The sequence below is a fragment of the Hydractinia symbiolongicarpus genome, chromosome 10 (genome assembly GCF_029227915.1).
Source record: "Hydractinia symbiolongicarpus strain clone_291-10 chromosome 10, HSymV2.1, whole genome shotgun sequence".
Taxonomy (NCBI): domain Eukaryota; kingdom Metazoa; phylum Cnidaria; class Hydrozoa; order Anthoathecata; family Hydractiniidae; genus Hydractinia; species Hydractinia symbiolongicarpus.
Window position 1 is genome coordinate 26,685,017 of NC_079884.1, and position 23,223 is coordinate 26,708,239.

Here is a 23,223-nt window from a genome sequence, read left to right on the forward strand (position 1 = left end):
TGTAGAATGTAATTAATGAATGATAGCAACATCTCAACAAAGGTTCTTTGATTATTAGGAAAAAAATATAATGCAGAATAACCATAAATTGATGTTTTTCTTATGCAATATAAAATGTATATTTTAGTCAAGCGGTACTTAATTTAATTAAAGGAGATTTGTCATTGGATAAATCAAAAAAAGTTTTGTCATTGGATAAATCAAAAAAAAGTTTTGTCATTGGATAAATCAAAAAAAAGTTTTGTCATTGGATAAATCAAAAAAAAGTTTTGTCATTGGATAAATCAAAAAAAAAGTTTTGTCATTGGATAAATCAAAAAAAGTTTTGTCATTGGATAAACCAAAAAAAAGTTTTGTCATTGGATAAATCAAAAACAAGTTTTGTCATTGGTTAAATCAAAAAAAAGTTTTGTCATTGGTTAAATCAAAAACAGTTTTGTCATTGGATAAATCAAATCAAATTTGTCAATTCAACACAACATGAAATTTTCTGCACCAAAATATCTAAATTGATCATCATCATCATTTGCATCAAAATTAACAGTGTTTTTCTGTCTAGGAAGGCAAGTCCAACAGAAACTTAAAATGGCTGATTTTTACTAAACAAATTATTCCTTTTTCTAACCAATATCAGTAAAAAAAAAAGATAAAAAAATAAAATCAAATATTTATTTTATCCAGGAGGTTCTGTTTTTGCTAATTCCTGCCTTTTTATTAGCCAGATCAGATTTTTTATCATCTGTGAACAACCTTTTTCTTGCATATGGCTATCGGAAAATATAGAAAGAGACTCTTTTCTCATTTTCTTGATTCATTCGTTCTCATAAAAATACATGAATTCCTAATATTTGATAAATCTTGTATAGTTTGATATCAAGTTACTTCTAGCACAACCTCTTATTTATAAACAGAAAAATACATAAAATCCTTCCTAATAAACCACTAGGAATAATCAGTGGATAATTATAGTAAGTGGATAAGTATAATATATTTGTAATATTTAAGGTCAAAATCTTCTTTATCCATCAATTATCTTTAAAATGATACATCGTTAAAATTAATACTATACAAAAATAAAAACAACACTAACTTATCATAAATCCTTTACATATCTCATACAGTTTTCTAATGTTTCATCTTTCTGCCAACCACCAGCGTATTCTACAATATACTTCACATACTTAAACACATGTTCAGCCCTCTTGGTGTTCTCCACACCTTGTCGATGAATCATAGAAAGGTTGAACTTATTTGTGGAATAAATCATTAATTCCATAACATCCCAATTTTTTATCCATAACCCTCCAACGCAGTGAATGGACTCAATAGCAAACTCTCCAAAATCAATACAACCTGGAAATCTAAAGATAAAAAAATATAGTGAAATAAGAAGCAAACTATGTTCAGATTCTATAAGTTGGTGCTAAAATTTAAGTCCTAAATTCAACTTTTATTCACACACTAGATAATGGCATCTACAACTTAGAATTGTATGGAATATTATAACCAGTGTATTTTAACTTCTTGTTTTATTTAACAAACATTCCATGACAATGAAACAAATTAATTCAATCTCAAATACTGAATGCAAGAATGCAAGAAAAAAAAATTAAAAACATGCTTTATGAAACAACATCTTACCTTCTCATGTTAGACACACAAAATTGTTGTGACACTCCAAACTTCTCCATTGCAGTTTTCTTTTCTTCTGAATTACAAACATTCTCATTACATGCAAAATCAAACAAATGAAACTTATGATTGTCACTCATTTTTTCCAACAAAGTCTCTCTGATTTGTCTAGCCAACTCCCAAAATGTTGTAACTTTTTTAATAGAGCAGCAAAGTAGAAATTGTGTCACTGATAGATTACAGCAATTACTAGCAGTATTATTGGATACTCTATCCCTAAGATTAATAGGTATGTTAACACTCACATTCAGCTGTTCAGCAGAGACGGCTTTAGCTCCAAATATGTTGCCACCAAACCCGAAAAACATGGAAGCAGTAAGCGCTGCTCCTACAGAAACTTTGTAATAACGACATGCTTTCAGGAAATTTGCATACACATTATTAGTACTTGTGTAATACAAAGCTTCAGTCACATTGATTTCTTCAAATGGTAGGGAACAATTTAAAGACTTGTAAACACCTCTTGTGTAAGTCTCATAATTTTCTTTCAACTTCTCATGTGTATCAGTCAATCCTGATAAAGCCATGTCATCAACAGATGGTGGGGGTGAAAAAGGTGTGGTATCGAGTTCTTCACCTTCACACAGTTGCTTGTACGCTTTCAAAATATCATGAACTATAGTCATCCCATTAGTACCATCTGCAGCATAATGCATGTAAACAGGAATTAAGTAAGCTGATACATTTGATTGCTTGATAAAAAAAACTTTTAATGCAGAATAAAATTCACACTTCAACGGTTCACGAAGAAGTGAACTAGAATATCTCAAACAAATATCTTTCCAATTATATTCATCTGGTAAAACTTCAAAAACATCTTCGATCTTTTCCAATGGAACAAACTTCCAGTTTCCATCATCAATTTTTTTTACGCCAGCATTGAAATTAGGCTGGACAGTAATAAAGTGATACACAGCCTTTTTCAGCAAGTCAGTGTTGATTGATGACTTTGTAGACAGTAGTGTTGGTACAACAACATTGCAGATTGCAGGTGGAGCAATTTTTCTTTCTAACCTACACAAATATCTTTTTTGACTCATTTTACGAAGCAGGGTAATTCAAATCTGTAAAAAAAAAGTTATTCGCTTGTATGTTATTTTTTACTTCGTTAAAGCACCGTATGATTTTATAACCATATAAATTGTTTTTACAACACATTTATAACAAGCATAAATACTTCTTATAGGTATATCAAGGCTTGTCATGCTGGAAGCGAAACAAATTATATAGCATACTTCTTAGACACCTAGTAAGCAACACCTCAGTCAGGTTGACCACAGATTTAAAACTTGACAAGTTTAAAGATTTTAGGAAAATTTAGGAGTTATTTGGGTCATATTTTTAGAAACACTAAACAAATGTAATTTTGCTAAAATTTTAAGAGGAACTGAAATTTAATAATAATCAAACCTTTCCTTTTTTAAATGTCAATTAGGCTGCTTAATTCAAATTGCATATAATTCATCAATATAATTCATCAATATAATTCATCAATATAATTCATCAGTCATGTTGCAAGATAAACACAAGGCTCAATTTTTTGTCACATAAAACATAAAAACAGCTGTTTGAAAGAAATTTTATAAGAATTAAATATTTTAAATCAAATTTTTTTAGGGTATTTTAAGAGGGTTTTTGAGGTTATTTATGAGGGACGTGTTGCCACCATGTTTACAAAATCTTTTTACACCCAGCTTATGTTTTGGAAAAAGAATTGCTGCTACCCGAATATAAACTACATGCATAATAAATAACTTAAAGTAGTAAAAGATGAAAATAATTATACAATATTATATTTTGTTTGTCTGAATGGCACTTAATTTTGAAAGATTAACAACTCTTAACACTTAAGTTATAAAAATAAAAAGAAATTAAAAACTTGTATGTAGTTTCAAACATTACGTTCATAATTAGAGGTGCAAAAATAACGAACAATAGAATTCTTTTAGGAATATCTTTGCATACATATATAGAAAAAATATAATCATATTTTTACAAAAATTTCTCTTAACCAGGTAATACTAACATAACTTGATAAATATTAACATACTTACATTTAAAATATATTATATTCATATATTTAGAAATGTAATTTTACAGACCAGTGGTACTATCAGCAACACTTAAAGTAAAGAGGATCATTCGTAACAACAGAACACTCGTTGAAAAGCATTATAGAGTTAAAAATGGGCGTGGGAACATCTCCTCTATAGACAAGAAATCTGTTTCTTAGAAACAATGTAATAAATATGCAGACGATTTTATATACTACATTAAATAATCGTAATTTTTATTCCTCTCCTGTAAAATCAAAAATTAAGGACAAATGGTGAGTTATGCCCACAGGGTCTTTTGGTATATGGTATATAAAAAAATCATCAGTTAATTTAGCAAATCCATGCGTTGGTAAATTTAAATTTATATTCCATTGTCTGGTTTCATTACACATACAACTGTTTTCCAGGATATTAAAGTAGTAGACTTGTACACCAACACTGTTTACATTTTACTACATAAGATGTACAAGCCAACTTTGAAGTACTAAAAACAGAAAAATTGAAATGGTCAACATGAATAACTGTTTTTTAAATCATTTTTGTAATTGAAAAAAAAATTCATTCAATACACATCTACCTGTATCACATCAATGACAACCTTGCAATGTTTTTTTTAATGCTATACATACTTCTCTCTGGTGCGTAATAAATTTATTGCATAAACAAAAGAAAGTTTGTATTTAGAGTTGCTGGTTGTGTACAAGATTAGAATAGACACACACAAGAATACTGCACATGAATTTTAGACCAATGTGTTGTGAAAACAGATTTTTTATGTTTGGTTTACAGTAAAAGATAAAAATGATAATGAATGCAAATTTTGCCATGCTGCAAACAGAAAAATACATTGGAAGAGAGATTTCTCTCTTCCAATGGTTGTTCCAATGGCTCAGGGGTAATCGTCTATGAAGTATCAAATTAAACAGTACAGCCAGACATAACATAAACAAACAGACATTACATAACTTGCACATGAATTATACCTCAGAAAGGATAAGAATGTTAGAGAATTCCATTCAGATTTGAAAGAAATTAAGCACAATGATTCAAAGCTCAAAACAGCAATACTATGCTATTTGTTTAGCAGGTAATTATCTAATGTCAAAAATGTAAAATTAAATTGCTTAAAATTGTTGTTTATTTACAGTATTCAGAAATTACATCTACATTTTAAAAGAGTTATGATTTACATCAATCAGACTACTCATGCAAACATGGACTAAATGTTTTCTCCCAGTTCTAAAGTTGAGCTACTTCTTTTTTTTAACTTATATAAAAAAGGTGTTTGCCAATTGATGACATCCAATTTAGCTTTTAAGTAACTGAAATGAATTCATGAATCTCTACAGATTTATCTGAAGAAGTTGTAATGGCACCAACTAACGAATTAAGAGATCGCTAATCACGATTCGCGATTCGCGAATCGTGATTGGTTTTACAGACTAGCGATCTCAAAATGCTCATTAAATAAACAATCGTGATCCTAAAATTATAAGTTTTTCATATTTTTACCTGAGTCTATATCATAAATATTGTTTTGATTCTCACAACAGTTTTTTTGAATGATTCAAAGTTTTATTGCATAACTTCGTCTCATCTCACTGGTTTCGAGCATGTCGTTTGATCAAATAATAAATTATATGTTACAAAGAATGATTTTCCCATAGAACTGACGTGTTTCTATGGTTCTTTTGTTGTTGATTCTTTCTAACTATTGCGAAGTTGACAAAAATTAACAAGGACAATAAAGCCAGTCTCAAAACAGTTCCTAAGTGTGAGAAGGAGTTCAATTGTAAATTTGAATTTGTTTTAACTGGCAACGATGTCACATACGTTGTAAAGTGTGTAAAAGATGGGAATTAAAGGGAAACTAAGGTCAAAAAAAAATGTTGTTAAAAAAAAATTAAGAACGTTGTATAACATCTAAATAAACTATTGAAAAAAAATTAACTCTTAATTTTCATTATTTAGGCTGTTTTAGCCCATTAAAGTTCTAAGGTTTTCTGAAATTAACCGTGTACTCCATTCACGGTTCCTCGTGAACCATACAGAATTATGACGTATGAGCTGCGAGACTCAAAATCACTTAGTCATGGATAGCAGCGAAGAAAGTAGTTGTGCTAGTGAACATAGCGAAGTATATAGTTCTGAAACAGATGAAAGTATTTGCAAAGGGTTTTATGATAACGAACCTGAATATACTGAAAGTCAGTTGAAAAACTTTTGTTCATCAAAAACTGCGAATGATATTTCAGACGACGACGAAGATGAGGATTTAGACTCAAGCAGGTTAGAAAACTTACATTGGTGTAAGTGTAAAAAATGTGATATACACGAGTTAATGACTGTTAAAGAATGCAAGTGTTGTTTGGAGTTTACAACTTTACTGGGAGAAAAGCTGGAAGAGAATACATGTATTACCTTGCATAAAGATTTTAATATTCTTTGTTTAAATCGCACCGTATTAGAGACAGCAAGCATTAGACATCGCAGATATCAAAATAATTTCAAGGATATAAAATCTTTTCAAAACAAGTAAGCTTATTATTCTACCTTTCAAAACAAATATAAAATATTACTTCATATGCAAAAAAAAAATGCGTTCTTTATCTACATAAAAGTTCGTTTACTGAATGTGAGTCAAAGAATATTTAAAAATATATATACAACATTTTGTAAGGCCTAGGTTCCACAACAACAAAACATATATTCTTTTTAGACAACTACGCTTTCAGCATACAGACAATATACGGCTTGGGTGCATTACTATGAAACACTGGGAAAAGGATGTAGAGTTGTTATACCGGCATGCGTTGTGAAAAAAATTCGTGAAAGTTTCCCAGAAAAAGATGGAAAATATACAGGATTCAAAGCTTTTGTAGATTTGTAAAATCTGTAATTTAATACGGTAGTGCCATCCATGTTAATAAATTCGTAAGTTTTGTGTTTAAAAATAGTTGGAACTGCTCCACAAAGTAGCTCTTTCCGTTTCGATGGTATCCCCGTTAGACGTCCTTTTAAATCATCTTTAATGCAGTCAGGATGGAAGTGGTCTTCACATACAACTTTATTTTTCCCAAATGGAAATGTTTCTACATTAAATCCAGTACCAATATTATGCAACCATTGTGCTGCGCGAAGTTTTTCAGTTGTATTCACTGGCTTTGGGATCATGAAAAAACTTTTTTTAGCAGTTACTCTCCCAGTGGTTTGCGAACATCCATATGCCAGGCAACTTGGCATTTTGAGTAGTAAAGACAAAATGTTTAAGAAGTAAAATTCATCTTTTATGTCTTCATACATCAAATCAGGCGAACCTTATAGTATGGTTTCACTTACTCACTCGCGGATCATACGTCATTGCTCTCCATTGTAGAGTTTTTTTATGTACTCTAACGGAGATGTAAATAATAACCTTTTTACTCTAAAATCCTCATAAAAATACATTTTTTTTGAAAAAAAATTTAAGGTATCTTTTTTAAATAGTATAATAAACATTTTATGAAAAAAAAAAATTTTGACCTTAGTTTCCCTTTAAAAATCAAAAATATGAAGGGATTTCAGGTGATATGGATCAGCCCAGGGACACTGTAAAATAAAAAGATAGTGTTAAAGTACACTGTAATTGAGCCACCTGAACACTGGCTTTCACGGTGGATTGGGAGTTCTTATCAAAGAAAATTCGCCATGGCTCCAGGTAAATCATTGCTTAAACCACTGTCTTGAATTGGCAATCAAGGACGCCTTCAAAAACACTGCTTTTATCAAAATTGATGAACCATTGAGTGAATTATACAAGCTGTACCAGTATTTATCAAAGCACATTTAAGAGCTTAGAAGATGTGCTTGGGATGATGAAATACCAAAACCAACAAAAGCAACTGGGACTCGTCGGATTGATTATAAAATCAGAGCAATGTTCATTGTTCTGGAGAATTATAGTGTGTATTCCAACACATTGAATCTCTTTCGCAAATAGATTCTCAAGATCACATATAACATCATTCCCACCATTTACCCTGCAAATGACTGCACAAACAACTTAAAACATGCATGTCAACACACAGCCACTTCTTTACACCTCCTTCTTCTGAATAGGTCATCGAAAACATTATACACATACAATCAAATTAAACCAAATAAAAATGAAATTACAACACATGCTCATTCCTACACTAATACCAGAAACCATAATGTGTGGCCAACTGTCTTTACGTAAGTCAGGTAAGTATTACACTACACCCGTCTCCTCTTGTGACCAACAAAAACAACAATAAAAAACACGAAACATACTCCTCACTAGTTGTTCGCATTTTGTTAAAATAAATGATATAGTTTGATAATAGTGTGATTTGTGGGTGTCCTCAAACTAAAATCCCTGGTTCTAAAAATCAAAGAAATTATACAAATTTTCTTCAATAATGTTGTTCTTTAAAAAAGTCAAATCATTTCATAGAAGAGCATTTAAATGTTTGGAAAACAGTGTTGACATACAAACAATGCACTGAGTTACAAAACGACCCTATTTGACTACGTAAGTACTGTAACTTTTGCATTAAACTCTCTGATAGAGAGTATTTTGCTTACTTGTGGTACTTCATCAGAGAGGAGATGACGTATGAGCAACAATAACATGGAAACCATTACTTAAAACACGAATTTTACAACGAGAGAATGGGAGGAGATCACAAAAGCAGCTTCACTAAAAATGGTACATGAAAAGATGCATTTGTTGGAACCATGGCATTTGTCCAGCCTGCCTGACATAACAAACATTTTACTGTGGGATGTAGGTAACAATGGTTCAAAGACTATTTTGTTAAAGATTTATATTAAGTCTCCATTGGACATCATATATCAGGTTGTAAAGACCACTCATGTGTGATACATAAAGATGTGTATTAGATGAAAATAATTTGACAACGCTGGTGTATGATTTTATTACTGCTTGAGATAAAAATTATAATCTTCTAAGTTTAGCAATTCTACCAATAGAAAATGTTTAAATCAACAAATCATGTGTACAAATGCAGGGTTAAAACATGAGCACCTTTTCATATTGTTTACTTTGTAAATTTACTCACACTACTATAAATGGCTATATGAACTTGATGCCTTTATATTTATCTTTTTTTGATGAGACTTTTTAGAATGATTAGGTGGGGAAGTTATTTTTGGACCACGACTTGAAAGATCTTGCCTTGAACGGATAACAGATTCCACAAGCTCATTAACCTAAAAATAAGAGAGTTCTTAATTTAATTAAAGGAGAACTAACCATAGCCTATGAGGTTATATGTTTTATGTTTTTTTTGCTCTGATAATTGAGATTTTTAGGTCAAAATAACCCTATAATTTTTATAAGATTTACATTATCTTGAAAAGGAAATCTACGGAAAGAGTGCTCAATACGAAAGTACAGAGCTAACATTCATTCGTTTATTTACAAGATAAAAATAATAATATGTACATAACTCTGAGTTTCACGCTGAGCGATCATCAGACGTACACTAACTTAAAAAACTATATCAATGCCTTATACAAAAAAATAAAATACACTGTAATTAAGTCAAGTCCGGTGGGATCGTTTTAATGTTTTTCAAGAAATACTTGTTTACATGACAACAAGTAGAAACCAGTTCCATTCCATTTATTCAATAGTTTTAAATTAGATGTGATGATATGGTACTTCTCCGTAAGAAAAAGGTTGCATGTGTTTCCACCATTTTTATAAGGAGAGGCATGGTCGATTATTCGCCAAGAAAATATCGGTTCTATACCTTCTTTCTTCAAATGCCACACGTGTTTAGACAGTTCTGTGGAGTTTGCCTTGTTTTCGTATCTAAATGTGTGTGCATGTTGGTTGTAACGGGACTTAAATGTATTTTCCGTCAAGCCTATGTAGTTTGCATCTTCTTCGTTGCTAATTGTGGACACGTTGCATAGATAAATTGCATGCCTATCCTGACATTTCCTGTCTAGAGGGCATGCATCTCTTTGTCTGCAGTTGCAGGTTGCGGTGTTGTTATGAGTCACGCTATCTGAAAGAACATTCTTGTTGTGCGTTGAAATTATGGTTGAGATGTTAGATAAGCAGGTGTAGCTTACTTTTAACGTGTTCCGGTTAAATAACTTACGCAGCTTAAGATTCACATTATATTATGTTATTATGCCGGACAATGTAAAAGCTTTTATTTTTACAAAAAGTTAATTTTTTTATTATACATTTTATATGTTCGGAAATATTATAAAATTTACATAAATATCTTAACAAATAATAAAAAAAATTTTAGTCAATTTATATGAAAAAAGTGTAATAGTATTCTAAAACATTTATACCTTTTTCTTCCCCTTGATAATGCTGAAGTTGAACTGTTTGTCTTCCATACATTTTTTCAAAACAACTGCTTCTTTTGGTGGCTCAGAGATACCAGGCAAAGGTTTTACCTTATTGATATGGTCTAAAGATTACATAATTAAATAAAACAAAACACATTTAATAATGAAATGAATCTAAAATAAGAACCAGAACAAATAAGCAGATGTTTGAAAAAGAGATATACTAGCTAGATACCTGTTTCTTTCTCATCTTTACTGTTTTCTTGAATGACTAATATCAGGGCTTCGATAATAAGCATCCCAAAATCACTTTTGATTGCTTCTTTTCCAATTGTTTGAGCAGGAAATAATCTTGCAAACATAGAAAATGCTTCTTTATTTGATGCATCGAAATATAATGCAGATATTACATCTATTTTTGCCTCATCTATTTTCTAAAAAAGGAAAGGCATGTCATTTTTATGATAAGCGCCAAACTGAAATTAGATTTACATATTCTACATAATGCCAGTAAACGTAAGTTAAATTGGAAACAGACACAGCAAGCAGAAATGTCACACATGTCGCAAACAGCATTTTGTTGACATGTGTTGTTACACCACAAATAAGAAATCACAAATGAAGGCATTGGAAAAATCATGCTCCTAACAAAGGGAGAAAGAATCAATTTTTTTCTAAGGACACTGACTCTTTTGATGGTTCCTTCCAAAAAATAAATTTCAAAAGCAACAACGAAAAAAAGTCTGAACACAGATAGCACCTACTTCTTGCATATATCTTGATCTAGCACGTGATAAATAAAAAGCTGATACAGTTATATTTAATGATATTGCTAGTGAAAAATACTCTTCTGCACGGTCATATTTCCGATCTTTATACTCCATAATTCCCAAATCGTTGTATACAACTGATAAACGTAAATTTATACTCTTGTCATTTGGAGCTAATTCTTGTGCTTGTTGGTAATCCAATAGGGCAAAATGTATATTCCCAAGCTTATAGAAGCAATCTAATAAAGAAAATTTATATTATAATATTCACTGTTGACAACACAAAATATTGTGATGCAGAAAATACATATGACGGGCAACATGTGTGAAATTAAAATGATTCTCTACAATAAACAATTCGGGCAAATACATTAGCTAAATTAAAGTAATCTGAAAGGTAGATTCATGGTGTATATAATCTTGAAAATCATAATATTTACCCCCTCTGTTGGAATATAAAGCTTTGTCTTGTTTTTCACCTTTAATTGCTTTTTTTAACAAAGCAACAGCCTCTTCATAAAACCCCTTACTAAAAAAATACAATTTCATCTAAATAAAATCTCTAAATCACTTTAAAAAAAATGGATTTGTTCCTGAGAAATTTTAAGATATTTTTAAATACACAAAATACACAGACATTAAACTTACTTGAAACAATCCACAGCAAAATCATTAAATGTCAGTAATAACTGCTTTTGAGATGCAACATAAAGTTCCACATCAGGGTCATGGTTTAATTTTTCCATTGCTAACAACAAGTCGTCTACCGCTGCACTAAAGTCAAGATTCCGGCGATGCATACCAGCTCTAATAATAAAGAAATTATTATTAGAAGTAACAGTAATTTGTTTTAAGCAAAAGCTGTCATTTTGCCCTAAATTTATTATGGATACACACTACACAAAAAATGACACTGTCTTTAATTAACAGCAAAATGATAAAGAAAACCAACTTGACCGGCTTTCAATAAGTCCCAAAGAGCATTTACATTTATGGGTTTTTTTTAGAGTTGTGTCAATTATGAATACTTTCCTCAAAATAATAGTTGTAAATTTAAAACTTAGTAGGCTGTTAATACCTATCTTATATTAAGAACGTTATTTTGCTTTTTGTGGGTACTTTGTACATTGAAAGTAACATTTTTTCGAGGTGATTCACAAAACAGTTCTTTTGAGTTTTTCGTGCTTTTAGAAAACTGTTTTTTAGGTTGCATATTCTATTATTTAGGGTGAAGGCTTGGTTGCTGAACATTTTAAATTTCAGCTTAGCAAGGTGATCAGCAATTGCTACGTTTAACCCAAACCTAAACTTCAACCCTTAGTTGCTTTAAAAAGAAGTATTCAGGGCGTCCCTGCAGTTTGAAAATGATACCACAGTTTATCATAGCCTTTTAATCAGACTTTTAATCAAACTTTAAATACCTGAGCACAAGATATTCTGTAACGGAAGGATTTATATTAATGGCATGTGATATCTTCATGATTGCTTCTTTAGGCTTGCCACACATATCAAATTTTATAGCCTAGTATAAAAAAACATGTAAACTATTCGCTAAAATATTCCATAATAAAAAAAAATAATTTACGGAATCGTTTATCATGCATTGATATTTAAAAATTATTAAAAGAATAAAAAAAAAATTATTTTAGCTGTAAATAAAATAAAATCATTTTGATTTTATTCTGAATAGTTTAGCAAAGTTTAAAGAATGGCAACGAATACAAATAAGACAAAAAGTTGGGAAATTTAAAGTATGTTTGCCCTAAGGGGGAGGGAGAGGGTCAGGTAATAAGTTTGTGTACATCTTTGAGTGTACTTTTTGTAAAACAAATCAATTTCTTATGTGCTTTCAGTTGATTGTTACAGCTCTGTATTGGTTAATACTGGAAAGTTGTAATTGTTTATAATGTGTAATATGTGTACAAATGGCCATTTGATCTTTGCAATACACTATTAGCATTTTTTGAGCATGCATTGCTCCTTTTGTTAATGTATTTATATTATGCTTGCTGTCTGTATGCCAAATATGGTAGTGCCAAGTAGCACTTGGCAAATTCCCATAGATTTTTTTACAGGGTAACTGCTGGTTGAAAGGGAATGTAAACTTCATGTTTTTCAGAGAGGAAAAATGGTAGCCTATTGTATATGGGAGAGGAGACAAAAAAAGTGTCAATATATAATAGACTCCAGATACACCTTTGACATAAGTATTATTTATTATTTAGTATTATTTTAAAATTTTCACTCAATTCATGAAGCATAATGCAACTTAATTAGGTAGATGCACATTTAATGAACAAACACAATTTTTGCAAAAGAAACTCATTCCTTTAGAACAGATAGTGATAATGCGTATGGTTTGCTCATTTTTTTGCTTCATTATAAAATAGACTGTTGTTTTTCACTAGGTAATAGAAGCACTGCTAACATAAAATAAAAAATTACGTTATGCCAAAAAAAATAAAAGTAAAAAACAACAAAATCTGCAATGACACACTTAAAAACTATTGCACATCTACCCGTTATCACAGGCCTGGTCATGAAAATTCACACCTGCTAGCGCTGAATCACATATGTAAATTAATCAAGTTTATTGCTCACAAGCTCATAAAAATTTATTTGCATTCAAGCAAAAAATGTATGCATCTTTTTTCTGCTGTAATCTCAATTAAACTATTTTAGAAAAACGTGATTAATTAAAAAATTAAATAATATAAACTTAAATTACAAAAAAAAACGCAATTTTATGTATCTCTGAACTAGCTACTGTATTTTCCGGTATATAACCCACGGGTTATATGTTTCCTTTTTTCAGCAGAATCTTTTGTGCATTGTTTTTCATTTATTTGTAGTAATAAAAATATTATAAAATTATGCAGAATGAAACAAAGCAGACATTGCATCAAGAAAGTATAATACACAAAAGATTAATATAACTGCATGCGCGATCCTATACGTAGTAACCTTACTTCACCTACGTGATTTAATTTTTTTTTCACAGTAAAATTGCTTTATTGCTTGTAGTTTGCCGGGCATGAATAAAAAAGAATTTTTTGCTGAGCGAAATCTTGTGTTTCGTGCTCTGCTACTTGATTTCGTGTAAACAAACACCTTAAGTAGTACAGCTTAGAGGTAGCACTAACTTTAAAATAAACAAATAAAACTTCAGAATAATTAATTGTGAACCTACACTTGTGATATCAAACTGTCATGGTAGCAAACATAGAAAGGTTTGAGTGAGTATCACTGTGTAACTGACACTGATGCCATAATGACAGTGATGTGGAAGAATCTTTTACTGATGACAACTTTATACATTCTTGCATTACATAGCTAGCTGTGAAAAATGTTTTGTTGGTAATGTTGATAGCTAGTTATAGAACAATTTCCAAAGCCTAGGCACACACTGGAGGTAGCTAGCTAATGTCTATGTATGTAAGTGGCTGCAAACTATCCAGTATTTTAATTGTTTTTCTTTTTGTGAAGTTCTGTAAAGTCCTGTAAAGTAGTTAACCTCAATTTCAGCTGTGCCAAAAAATGTGGAAGTTTGGATTTTGGAAAGAGAGAGGACTCACATTTTTCCAAATGTCCAATTGCATGTCAATTGGACATTTGGAAAAATGTGAGTTAAACTTTAGAAAATGTACACACAGAATTTATAGAATAAAAACTGCAACCCAGATATGCACTCACACACCGAGTACACTTGGAAATTTTCGTTCTTCTAAAAGTGTGTATCCGTGTTTGCAGCTTTTATATGATGCTTGGAGATTTTTGCTCTTTAAATAGTGGGTATCTACCTTGCAGCTTTTATATGATAACCAAGATTTTTTTGGGAAACCATGCACCCACCCATCATGACAACTAACGTCCAATTGTGCCAGTTAATTTTTCATAGTGAATTTAGCTTTAAAACAACAAAGGTTTATGGGGTCATTCACAAAAAATAATGTAGCTGGCATGCTTAAAGAAAAAGAAAGGCGGAGAAGTAGTCTAAAAGCATATCAAAGTGTACAAGGGGAAGGGGATCTTCAAAGGGCTTACATATCCCAGCTTTAGAAAATTAATGCAGTGTTATAAAAGCATATCAAAGTGTACAAGGGGAAGGGGATCTTCAAAGGGCTTACATATCCCAGCTTTAGAAAATTAATGCAGTGTTATAAAAGCATATCAAAGTGTACAAGGGGAAGGGGATCTGCAAAGGGCTTACATATCCCAGCTTTAGAAAATTAATGCAGTGTTTTTATGCATCTTGTCTGCAAAAAATGTGTTGCTTATTTCAACTTTAACACCTTACATTGTCCACTTTTCAAGTAACATTTCATAATTTAATAATTATTAAGTCGATTTTTGGGGAGGGGTGATGTGTACACTCGGGAAAGGGGTGGGTCGAAAGCAAAGCATACAAGGGAGTATAAGGTTGAGGATTTATAGTACGTAAGCATTTTTTGAATAGACCTATTATAGTAGTTATTGACAAATGATTTTTGTCTGTTTTACTGGCATCTGACTGATTATTCCGTATACTATAACTTTATTTTTGGATTGCTTATGTGACCAATTATCTTTTTTTAGGGCCAAAAAAGAACAAATTTGATGGAGCTCCTAACTGGAAAAATAAAGGACTTGTAAATGATTAAAGGAAAATTCCTTCTGGTGCGTCACGACCAGTAAACCACAAGGATTTTTGGCTTGAAGTAAAAAAATTGCCACCGTTAACATGAACTGATGCATACAGATTTTGTTTTTGCAGATTTAGTAGTTTTTTTAGCAGACTTTATAGATAATGCCTTTAAATTTTCCAACCTATAGATTTGATTTTAAAATGTTAAAGTTGTAGGTCCGCCATTATGGCAACCGTTTGCCTGATTTTTTATGTTGTATGATATATACTATGTAAGCCTTTTACAAAATGTTATTTATCCTAAAATATTATTTTTTGATTGGGATTTTTTAATTCCTTTTTTAATAAATATTTATTAAATATTATTTTAATTGCTTTACAAACTTAAATAGCAGAAGTATGATCCAATTTATAGCCAGGTAGAATGTAACAAGAAATTCAGCCATATTTCACTGAATATAATAAAACTGTGCAAAATAATCTATATTATAATACCCGTATACGTCTGTCCGTCACGCAAACTGGTAGCTTAGCTGCACAAGTAATGAGACGCACGCAATGCAGTATAAAAAGGACTGCTGAACCCGTGGATTTTTCCACAGGCTAACGACTAGTTCTTAAAAAAACTTAGTGGAAATATTTTGTTTGATACTTTCCGGATTCTTATTATTATTGACTGTTTGCTGCTCTTAAAAAGACATACTAGAATCGAATGTGAATGTAACTTGCAGATTTGAACCTGGCATAGAAGCTTGCGTGGGTAAGCATATGCACACGTTATCAGATTAAACCCACTGCATATCCTTTTATTGTGCACTTCATGTGTTGGTGCAACCTCGACTCCAGGGTTTCCCAATATAAAAAGAGAAAACCAGCCCTGTGATCAAGGTTGGTGTTGGGGCTAAGTATCACTTTGGAAAACGAGGGGTGCATTTGTATTAGCTTTGAAAGAGCAACTGTCATATAACAGTAACCAAGGGGCGACAAGAAGTTGCCACTATAAACTAGTATTATTTATATTGCTTGCCAGTGGTCCTATTATGAGCTCTCTCTAAAACACAATTCTGAAGATCTTTTTTTCTTTTGTGTTGAATGGAAATCTAATGTAACTTGCAGATTTGAACCTGGCATAGAAGCTTGCGTGGGTAGCATATGCACACGTTATCAGATTAAACCCACTGCATATCCTTTTATTGTGCACTTCATGTGTTGGTGCAACCTCGACTCCAGGGTTTCCCAATATAAAAAGAGAAAACCAGCCCTGTGATCAAGGTTGGTGTTGGGGCTAAGTATCACTTTGGAAAACGAGGGGTGCATTTGTATTAGCTTTGAAAGAGCAACTGTCATATAACAGTAACCAAGGGGCGACAAGAAGTTGCCACTATAAACTAGTATTATTTATATTGCTTGCCAGTGGTCCTATTATGAGCTCTCTCTAAAACACAATTCTGAAGATCATTTTTTCTTTTGTGTTGAATGGAAATCTAATCTATTTATATCTTTGCAATCACATTAAGCACATTGACATGACTTGCATTTGGTAATAGAGCAGTATAGCAGGTATCATTTGTTTTAAACATAAACGATAAAGATCCGTCTCGGAGATGGAGACCTGTCACGTCACATTAATTTTAATTGGGTTTTTATAGTTTTTTCGCGCACTTTTCACATGGCTTCTAATCTCCGTACGAATAGGACAAGCGTGTGGTAAAAGTGAGAATCGAAAATATCGTAGTTCTTGATTGAAATCTTAACGTAAAGAGTTTCTTCAAGCAGCAAAAAGGAAGCAAGCGCAGTAAACGACGCAATAGTTAGTTTTCATGTTTTATTTTGTACGTGTAATAGTATGTCTATCGACACAGGCTATATTTGTATTTATTTATGTTGTGTTTATCTTTTTGTATCTTTGTATTTTTTCTGTTTCGTATTTAAGCTATGAAACGTCATCATCATACTGTACTAGACCAACCGATGTACCGTATTTTATTCTACCGCCCCCATGTGTTCGCATAGTTGCGTCTGCTTTCTTGTGTGCCGTACGCGCACAAAACATCATTTTTAGGTGTTATTGACATGTATTTCACAACCTAGTGGCCAAGACTTCATTATTAATTCCTGTTAAAAATATTGAAAAATGTTAAAATTAAATGCATAAATGGTATTTTACTTTTTTTATCTTCGCTACTTGCAAGCAACTGGTGACTATTAAAATGATAAAAAATAAATTAAAAATTCAATTAATAGAACACATGCAACTATCTCCTCCCCATTGTTGCAAATTATTTTATCATACAAACTGTGATTGCCGAGATATAAATGGATAACAAAATTATATAAAAATTAGAAAAAATGTTCCATACATCCCTGTTACAGACAATCTGTGACATTTATTATGTTGTTTATTATTATTTCGGCAATCGGAGACAAGGAAGTTAACGCTGAGAGAGTCGCTAGTTCAGAGACTCAGTTCTTGTGTTTGGGTTTCACAAGTTTAAACGTCCCCCACTTGTCTCCGGCATGAACAAAAATAATGACACAGAACTTAAAAACAAACTAAAAAAGCAACCACAAAATACTCTGAATTTTTTTATTAACACGATGCGGGTTATACAAAGGTGCATGTACGTAAAACTCAATGATTGAAATTTTATGCGGGTTATACGAAGGTGCGGGCTATCTGATAGCATCTGATTTGTAACTCCCTAAAAAAGCTGAGCTGCTGGTTATACGATGTGGATGTTATATACCGGAAAATACGGTACTTGAATTTTATTAACAACATTTAATTTATTAAAGTGCAGCCACAAGCAAAAACAGACCAATTAAATAGGCTTGTGAGAGAACATTATTTTCAATTCAGTCTAAGTAATATGTGCCACAAAGCCTTCAGTGTTTAGAGTTTGCTTATTAAATCGTCCCCTAACTCTTTTAATCTCTGATTCTATTGTAATTTTTGACTTTGTAATTTGTTTTGACACTCAGCATTTGCCGACATAATTGGCAATGTATTTTCAACATCTCTAAGCTCTCAATCGTAATTATTTGCTATTGGTAATTTGCATAGCTGTCTTATAAGGGAATGTATGAAGCATTTATCCATAAAAGCTAGAGGAAAAAAATTCAGTTCATATAAATTGTGAGCTTCAACTACATTATTGAAAACGGATAATAACCACTTGTATTTTCAACATCTCTAAGCTCTCAATCGTAATTATTTGCTATTGGTAATTTGCATAGCTGTCTTATAAGGGAATGTATGAAGCATTTATCCACAAAAGCTAAAGGAAAAAAATTCAGTTCATATAAATTGTGAGCTTCAACTACATTATTGAAAACGGATAATAACCACTTGTATGTGTGTGAAAAAATCATATTCCACTAGCGTATTTTCCGGTATATAACCCGTGGGTTATAAGTTGATTTTTACGACTTCCGCCGTTGGTGCGGGTTATGTGATAAGTTTTATATTTTCCGTCATTTATTGTGAAATTTAAAGTTTATACATTTAATGAAGAAAATAGTACCAACGGGATAAAATGAGTACATTAATATACTCCATGCGCGATCATATATCTACGTAATCTTACTTCAACTACGTGATTTAATTTTTTTCACACAGTGAAATTGCTTAACTTTCTATTGCTTGCCAGTGCTATATTATTACGAGCTCTCTCTCTGAAACACAATTCTGGAGATCATTTTTCTTTTGTGTTGAGTGTAATGCTAATCATTTATATCTTTGCAATCACATTGAGCACATTGAAATGATTTGCTTCTGGTAATAGAGCAATATAGCAAGTATCATTTTTAGGTTAAACTGACAGGTATTTCACAACCTAGTGCCCAGGACTTCCTGTTAAAAATATTGAAAAATATTAAAATTAAAGTATAGATAAAAATTTTCTTTTTTATCTTCGCTACCTTCGAGCAACAGGGGTCCACTAAAAATATCAAAAATAAATGTAAAATACAATTAATAAGACACATGCAACTATCTCCTCTTCATTGCCCCCATTCATTTTATCATGCACACTGTGACTGCTTAGATATAAATAGATAACAAAATTCTATAAACATTAGAAAAGAACCTCCGTACATCGCTGTTACAGACAATCCGTGATAATTATTATGTTGTTTATTTTCATGCCAAAAAAACTTAAATATACATAAAAAACAGAGATTTTATTTTAGGTTTATAACATGATAGAATGGTTTTTTTGTTTGTTTTTTGTTTATTTGTTGATCTTCTGCATTAGCAGAAGATCGACAAATCAAATTAATTTTAATTCATTATTATTTCGGCAATCGGAGACAAGGAAGTTGAGACTGAGAGAGTTGCTAGTTCAGACACTCGGTTCTCGTGTTTGGTGTTCACGAGTTTAAGCATCCCCCACTTGTCTCCGGCATGAAAAAAACAGAACACACGCACATTTTTATAAAATGATTAGGGTAAGTAAAAATACGCTAAATTTTTGTCTTAACACGATGCGGGTTATGCAAAGGTGCAGGTAAGTAAAACACATCGATTGAAATTTTATGTGGGTTATATGAAGGTGCGGGCTATCTGATAGCATCTAGTTTATAACTCACTAAAAAAGCTGAGCTTCGGGTTATAAGATGTGCGGGTTATATACCAGAAAATACGGTATATTCTTTTTTAGAATTGTATAACTTTATGTAAGTTGAAAGGAATACTAACTGAAAATTTAAAAACTTGAAAAAAAATAATGCAATGTTATAAATCATGTAGCACTGCATTTACCAGAAGCTATTAAAAGGATCTACATACTTTTTCTTTACAGAGTTCTGCATTTTCCTCAAGGTTCTGATGCATGGAACCTGCTTCCTTGTTTTGAGGGTCCACGGAAAGTGCTTCTTTTACGTCAAAGTAAGACAGTGTTGACTGAAAAAATAATAAAAAAGTCATAACTACATATTGCTCCAATGCATGGTTTCCACAATGTATACAATTGCTTTTGCTGGAACTTACATCACCAGAAAAAAGGTGGAGCCGTGCTCTTAATATAAACAAATCTGGATTATTAGATTCAACCTCCAGTCTTTCATTGATTAAAGCAAGACATTCTTGATGACGTTTTAACGAAGCAAGGCACGATATCCTAAAATACAAAGATTTATAACATGCAAGCTTATATCACTACAAAACTTTATTGCCTGGACTATGCATTAAGAGAACAGCTGAATTGCAGCCCTCACAACTCACTTTGACAATTGGCAATTGCCGAGGCAAATGCCAAGGTATTTTTTCCATTGATTAAATTTGATTCAGCAACACTTGTGGGATTTTAAACCAAAACACAGCAAATCAGCAAAATTTTCACTTGCACTAGGTGATAGATATTTACATTATTGCTTACTTCTGACAAGCCTTTCTTGTCGCATAAGATTGTTAAAACGCTATTTATAACGTATTTTCTTATAGCCTTGTTTTCATTTTTTTCCTAGTCTTTTTATCCAAACGCTTGATTTTGATATGTTTTTGGCAATTCGCCCAACATTGGCAAAAATTTCCCTCTCTTAATATCAACTTTCTTATTTTTGCTTAATAACTATGGCTATCAGAGACAAGGAATCAGAGTAACTAGTTCAGATGCTCGGTTCTCTAACTTAAAAAATATAAAGAGCTTAACCACTTAAAAAAATGAAATTAATGGCATGCGAATGACTGTTATGACATCTTTTTCCTTCTGTTTAGAAATTTGTTTGATTTGCAATAAAAACTCTAGACTCTCAAAAGACTTGTTTTGAATTTTTAATTAAATATACCTCTTCGCATGATAATCTTTATTTTCAGGTTTCATATCTGCAGCTCTTGTAAAGCTTTCTAATGCATCCAAGTACATTTCTTCATCGTAGCAACACTGGCCTTGCAAGAAGTAGATAGATGCAAGTTTTGTAAAGTACTCTTCACTCTCTGGTTCAAGGATGCATACTCTTTTGTAGTTTAATATAGCTGATTTATAATCACACAGTTGCAAAAAGGCATCACCACGTAACACATAGTATTTTACATTGTTTGGTTCCATCACCAATGCCTTTTGCAGGTATGGAAAGCATGATTCATAGGATCCTGTTTCATATGATTCCAAAGCAGATTTATACCTGTCAAATGAATAAAATAAATTAACACTTTTTATGAAGATATTATATTGGTGTTTCATTACATCTCCTGAAATGAAGAGAAAAAAACATACTGAAAAATGTTTGCAACATCTAAACTAAAAAAATTTTCAAACCTACATGGACTTTGCTTTATTACTGATAATTTCCTGATACAATTTAAAAGAGTCTGCATTATACTCAATCTTTGGCGATAAACAAAATTTGTTTGCAATAGTTTGTCTGCGTTTTGCAATTTCATTGGCTGCACCAGCTTCCCCATTGTTGGTGCTTTCTTTAAAGAAGTCAATAAATCTGGAGGCTGCTACAAAATGTTCTTGAGATTTTTCCAAGGTTGTGGAGGATGTCTTCCTACCTTTGTTTTCTGTAAGTTCAAGAGTTTCATAGTCTTGCTTTTTATATCCAGTATCAACTTTACTCAAGTCTCTTTGCATTATGTAATTTTATACATTCTAAAAAAAGTAAATTTACAAACACAGAACAGATTCCCTATCTATGTATTGTTACAGTGACTGAAAATGTTGGTAGGAAATCTTTTTATTTACCTTTTAACAGCAACTGAGAATTTTAGTATGGTAGTTTGGCCTTATTGGAAAAATTTTAACAATTTTTCGATTTTTTATTTAAATTACAAGGATTGGTGCTTGTTTTTACTATTCGTATTTTATCTACACTAACTTCTGTTAAAAAATATGGCTGATCAGGATGCCCTTGTATTTTTCATAACATTAATACATGGTTAAAGATGTACAAGTTTGTTTTTTATTCTTTTTCTCTTCAATTTTCACAGATTATAAATGTTACTATGTTTGATTGAGCTGAGGCAGTCTAAGGTTTATAATTTGTTGTTTATTTTTGTTTTAGTGGCCCCTGGTGGAAACAATCCACTAACTATAGGTTTTTGTGATTTTCTGGGCTAGTCACTTTAAATAATATTATTATTATTATTACTATTACTATTATTATTATTATTATTATTATTATTAAAAGACATTGCTCAATACCAATATATTTATGCACATTTGTATAAGTAAAAAATTTTTTTAACCATCTATTAGGGCACTTCTCGGTTCCAGGGGGTGGACTGTTTTTGGAACACAATTTGTACGCTTATAGCCCTTCAGAAGATAAATATAATTTGACAAAAAAAATTCATTTTTTAATGATTTTGTCATTTTTTAAAATGCATGACTTTTCATTTTCCCAACAAAAGACCAAAAATGGAGTGAAAACAATAGAACATAACAAAAAAATGTATTACCTACATTAGATTTATTTTTTTGGACCAACATGACAACCAAAACCAAAAAAATGTTTAAAAAACTCAGTGGGAATATATTCTCTTGAGAATAACAGAATTTTCCCTTCTTGAGATGATATCTTATCGTTCTAAGTACTTTTGTTTAGAACCTTTTTATAATTGGAAATATTTATTTCTCAAAAAGCCCAGGGAAAAATCCAACCTGCCAGAAAAACAAAAGAAAAATGACTCAATTGTATTTTTATCACATCAGCAATGACAATTCCGTACACACAAAAAAAATTATTTTAAAAATTTGCTTTTGATTAACAGTTTTAGTGATAATGAGGTTTAAAGGGT

The 23,223-nt window shown here is 31.5% G+C and overlaps 3 protein-coding genes across 5 annotated transcripts; 1 reads left to right on the forward strand and 2 right to left on the reverse strand.

Moving 5' to 3' along the window:
• Positions 1 to 793: 793 nt before the first annotated feature.
• On the reverse strand, positions 794 to 2,732 carry LOC130662520 (uncharacterized). The gene is made up of 2 exons (XM_057461410.1): positions 1,642 to 2,732; positions 794 to 1,361 (listed from the first exon to the last, which is right to left on the reverse strand). The coding sequence occupies exons 1-2, from the start codon at positions 2,730 to 2,732 to the stop codon at positions 1,094 to 1,096; spliced, it is 1,359 nt and encodes a 452-aa protein (XP_057317393.1). The 3' UTR covers positions 794 to 1,093.
• LOC130662519 (tetratricopeptide repeat protein 16-like) lies at positions 2,630 to 22,285 on the reverse strand. Of its 3 annotated transcripts, none has more exons than XM_057461409.1 (12): positions 21,744 to 22,285; positions 21,270 to 21,605; positions 20,473 to 20,602; positions 20,272 to 20,385; positions 12,280 to 12,380; positions 11,507 to 11,665; positions 11,299 to 11,387; positions 10,853 to 11,097; positions 10,324 to 10,522; positions 10,089 to 10,210; positions 8,834 to 8,984; positions 2,630 to 2,756 (listed from the first exon to the last, which is right to left on the reverse strand). In XM_057461409.1, exons 1-11 carry the CDS (start codon positions 22,055 to 22,057, stop codon positions 8,838 to 8,840), a joined length of 1,956 nt encoding a protein of 651 aa, XP_057317392.1. In that variant the 5' UTR covers positions 22,058 to 22,285; the 3' UTR covers positions 2,630 to 2,756; positions 8,834 to 8,837. The 3 variants fall into 3 exon arrangements, with proteins under 3 accessions (XP_057317392.1, XP_057317391.1, XP_057317390.1); XM_057461408.1 differs by lacking the exon at positions 2,630 to 2,756 and adding an exon at positions 3,628 to 8,133; XM_057461407.1 differs by lacking the exon at positions 2,630 to 2,756 and adding an exon at positions 3,628 to 4,233 and having other exon boundaries at positions 21,744 to 22,283.
• On the forward strand, positions 5,812 to 6,609 carry LOC130662521 (uncharacterized). Its single transcript, XM_057461411.1, has 2 exons — positions 5,812 to 6,284; positions 6,469 to 6,609. Exons 1-2 carry the CDS (start codon positions 5,812 to 5,814, stop codon positions 6,566 to 6,568), a joined length of 573 nt encoding a protein of 190 aa, XP_057317394.1. The 3' UTR covers positions 6,569 to 6,609.
• Positions 22,286 to 23,223: the final 938 nt, after the last annotated feature.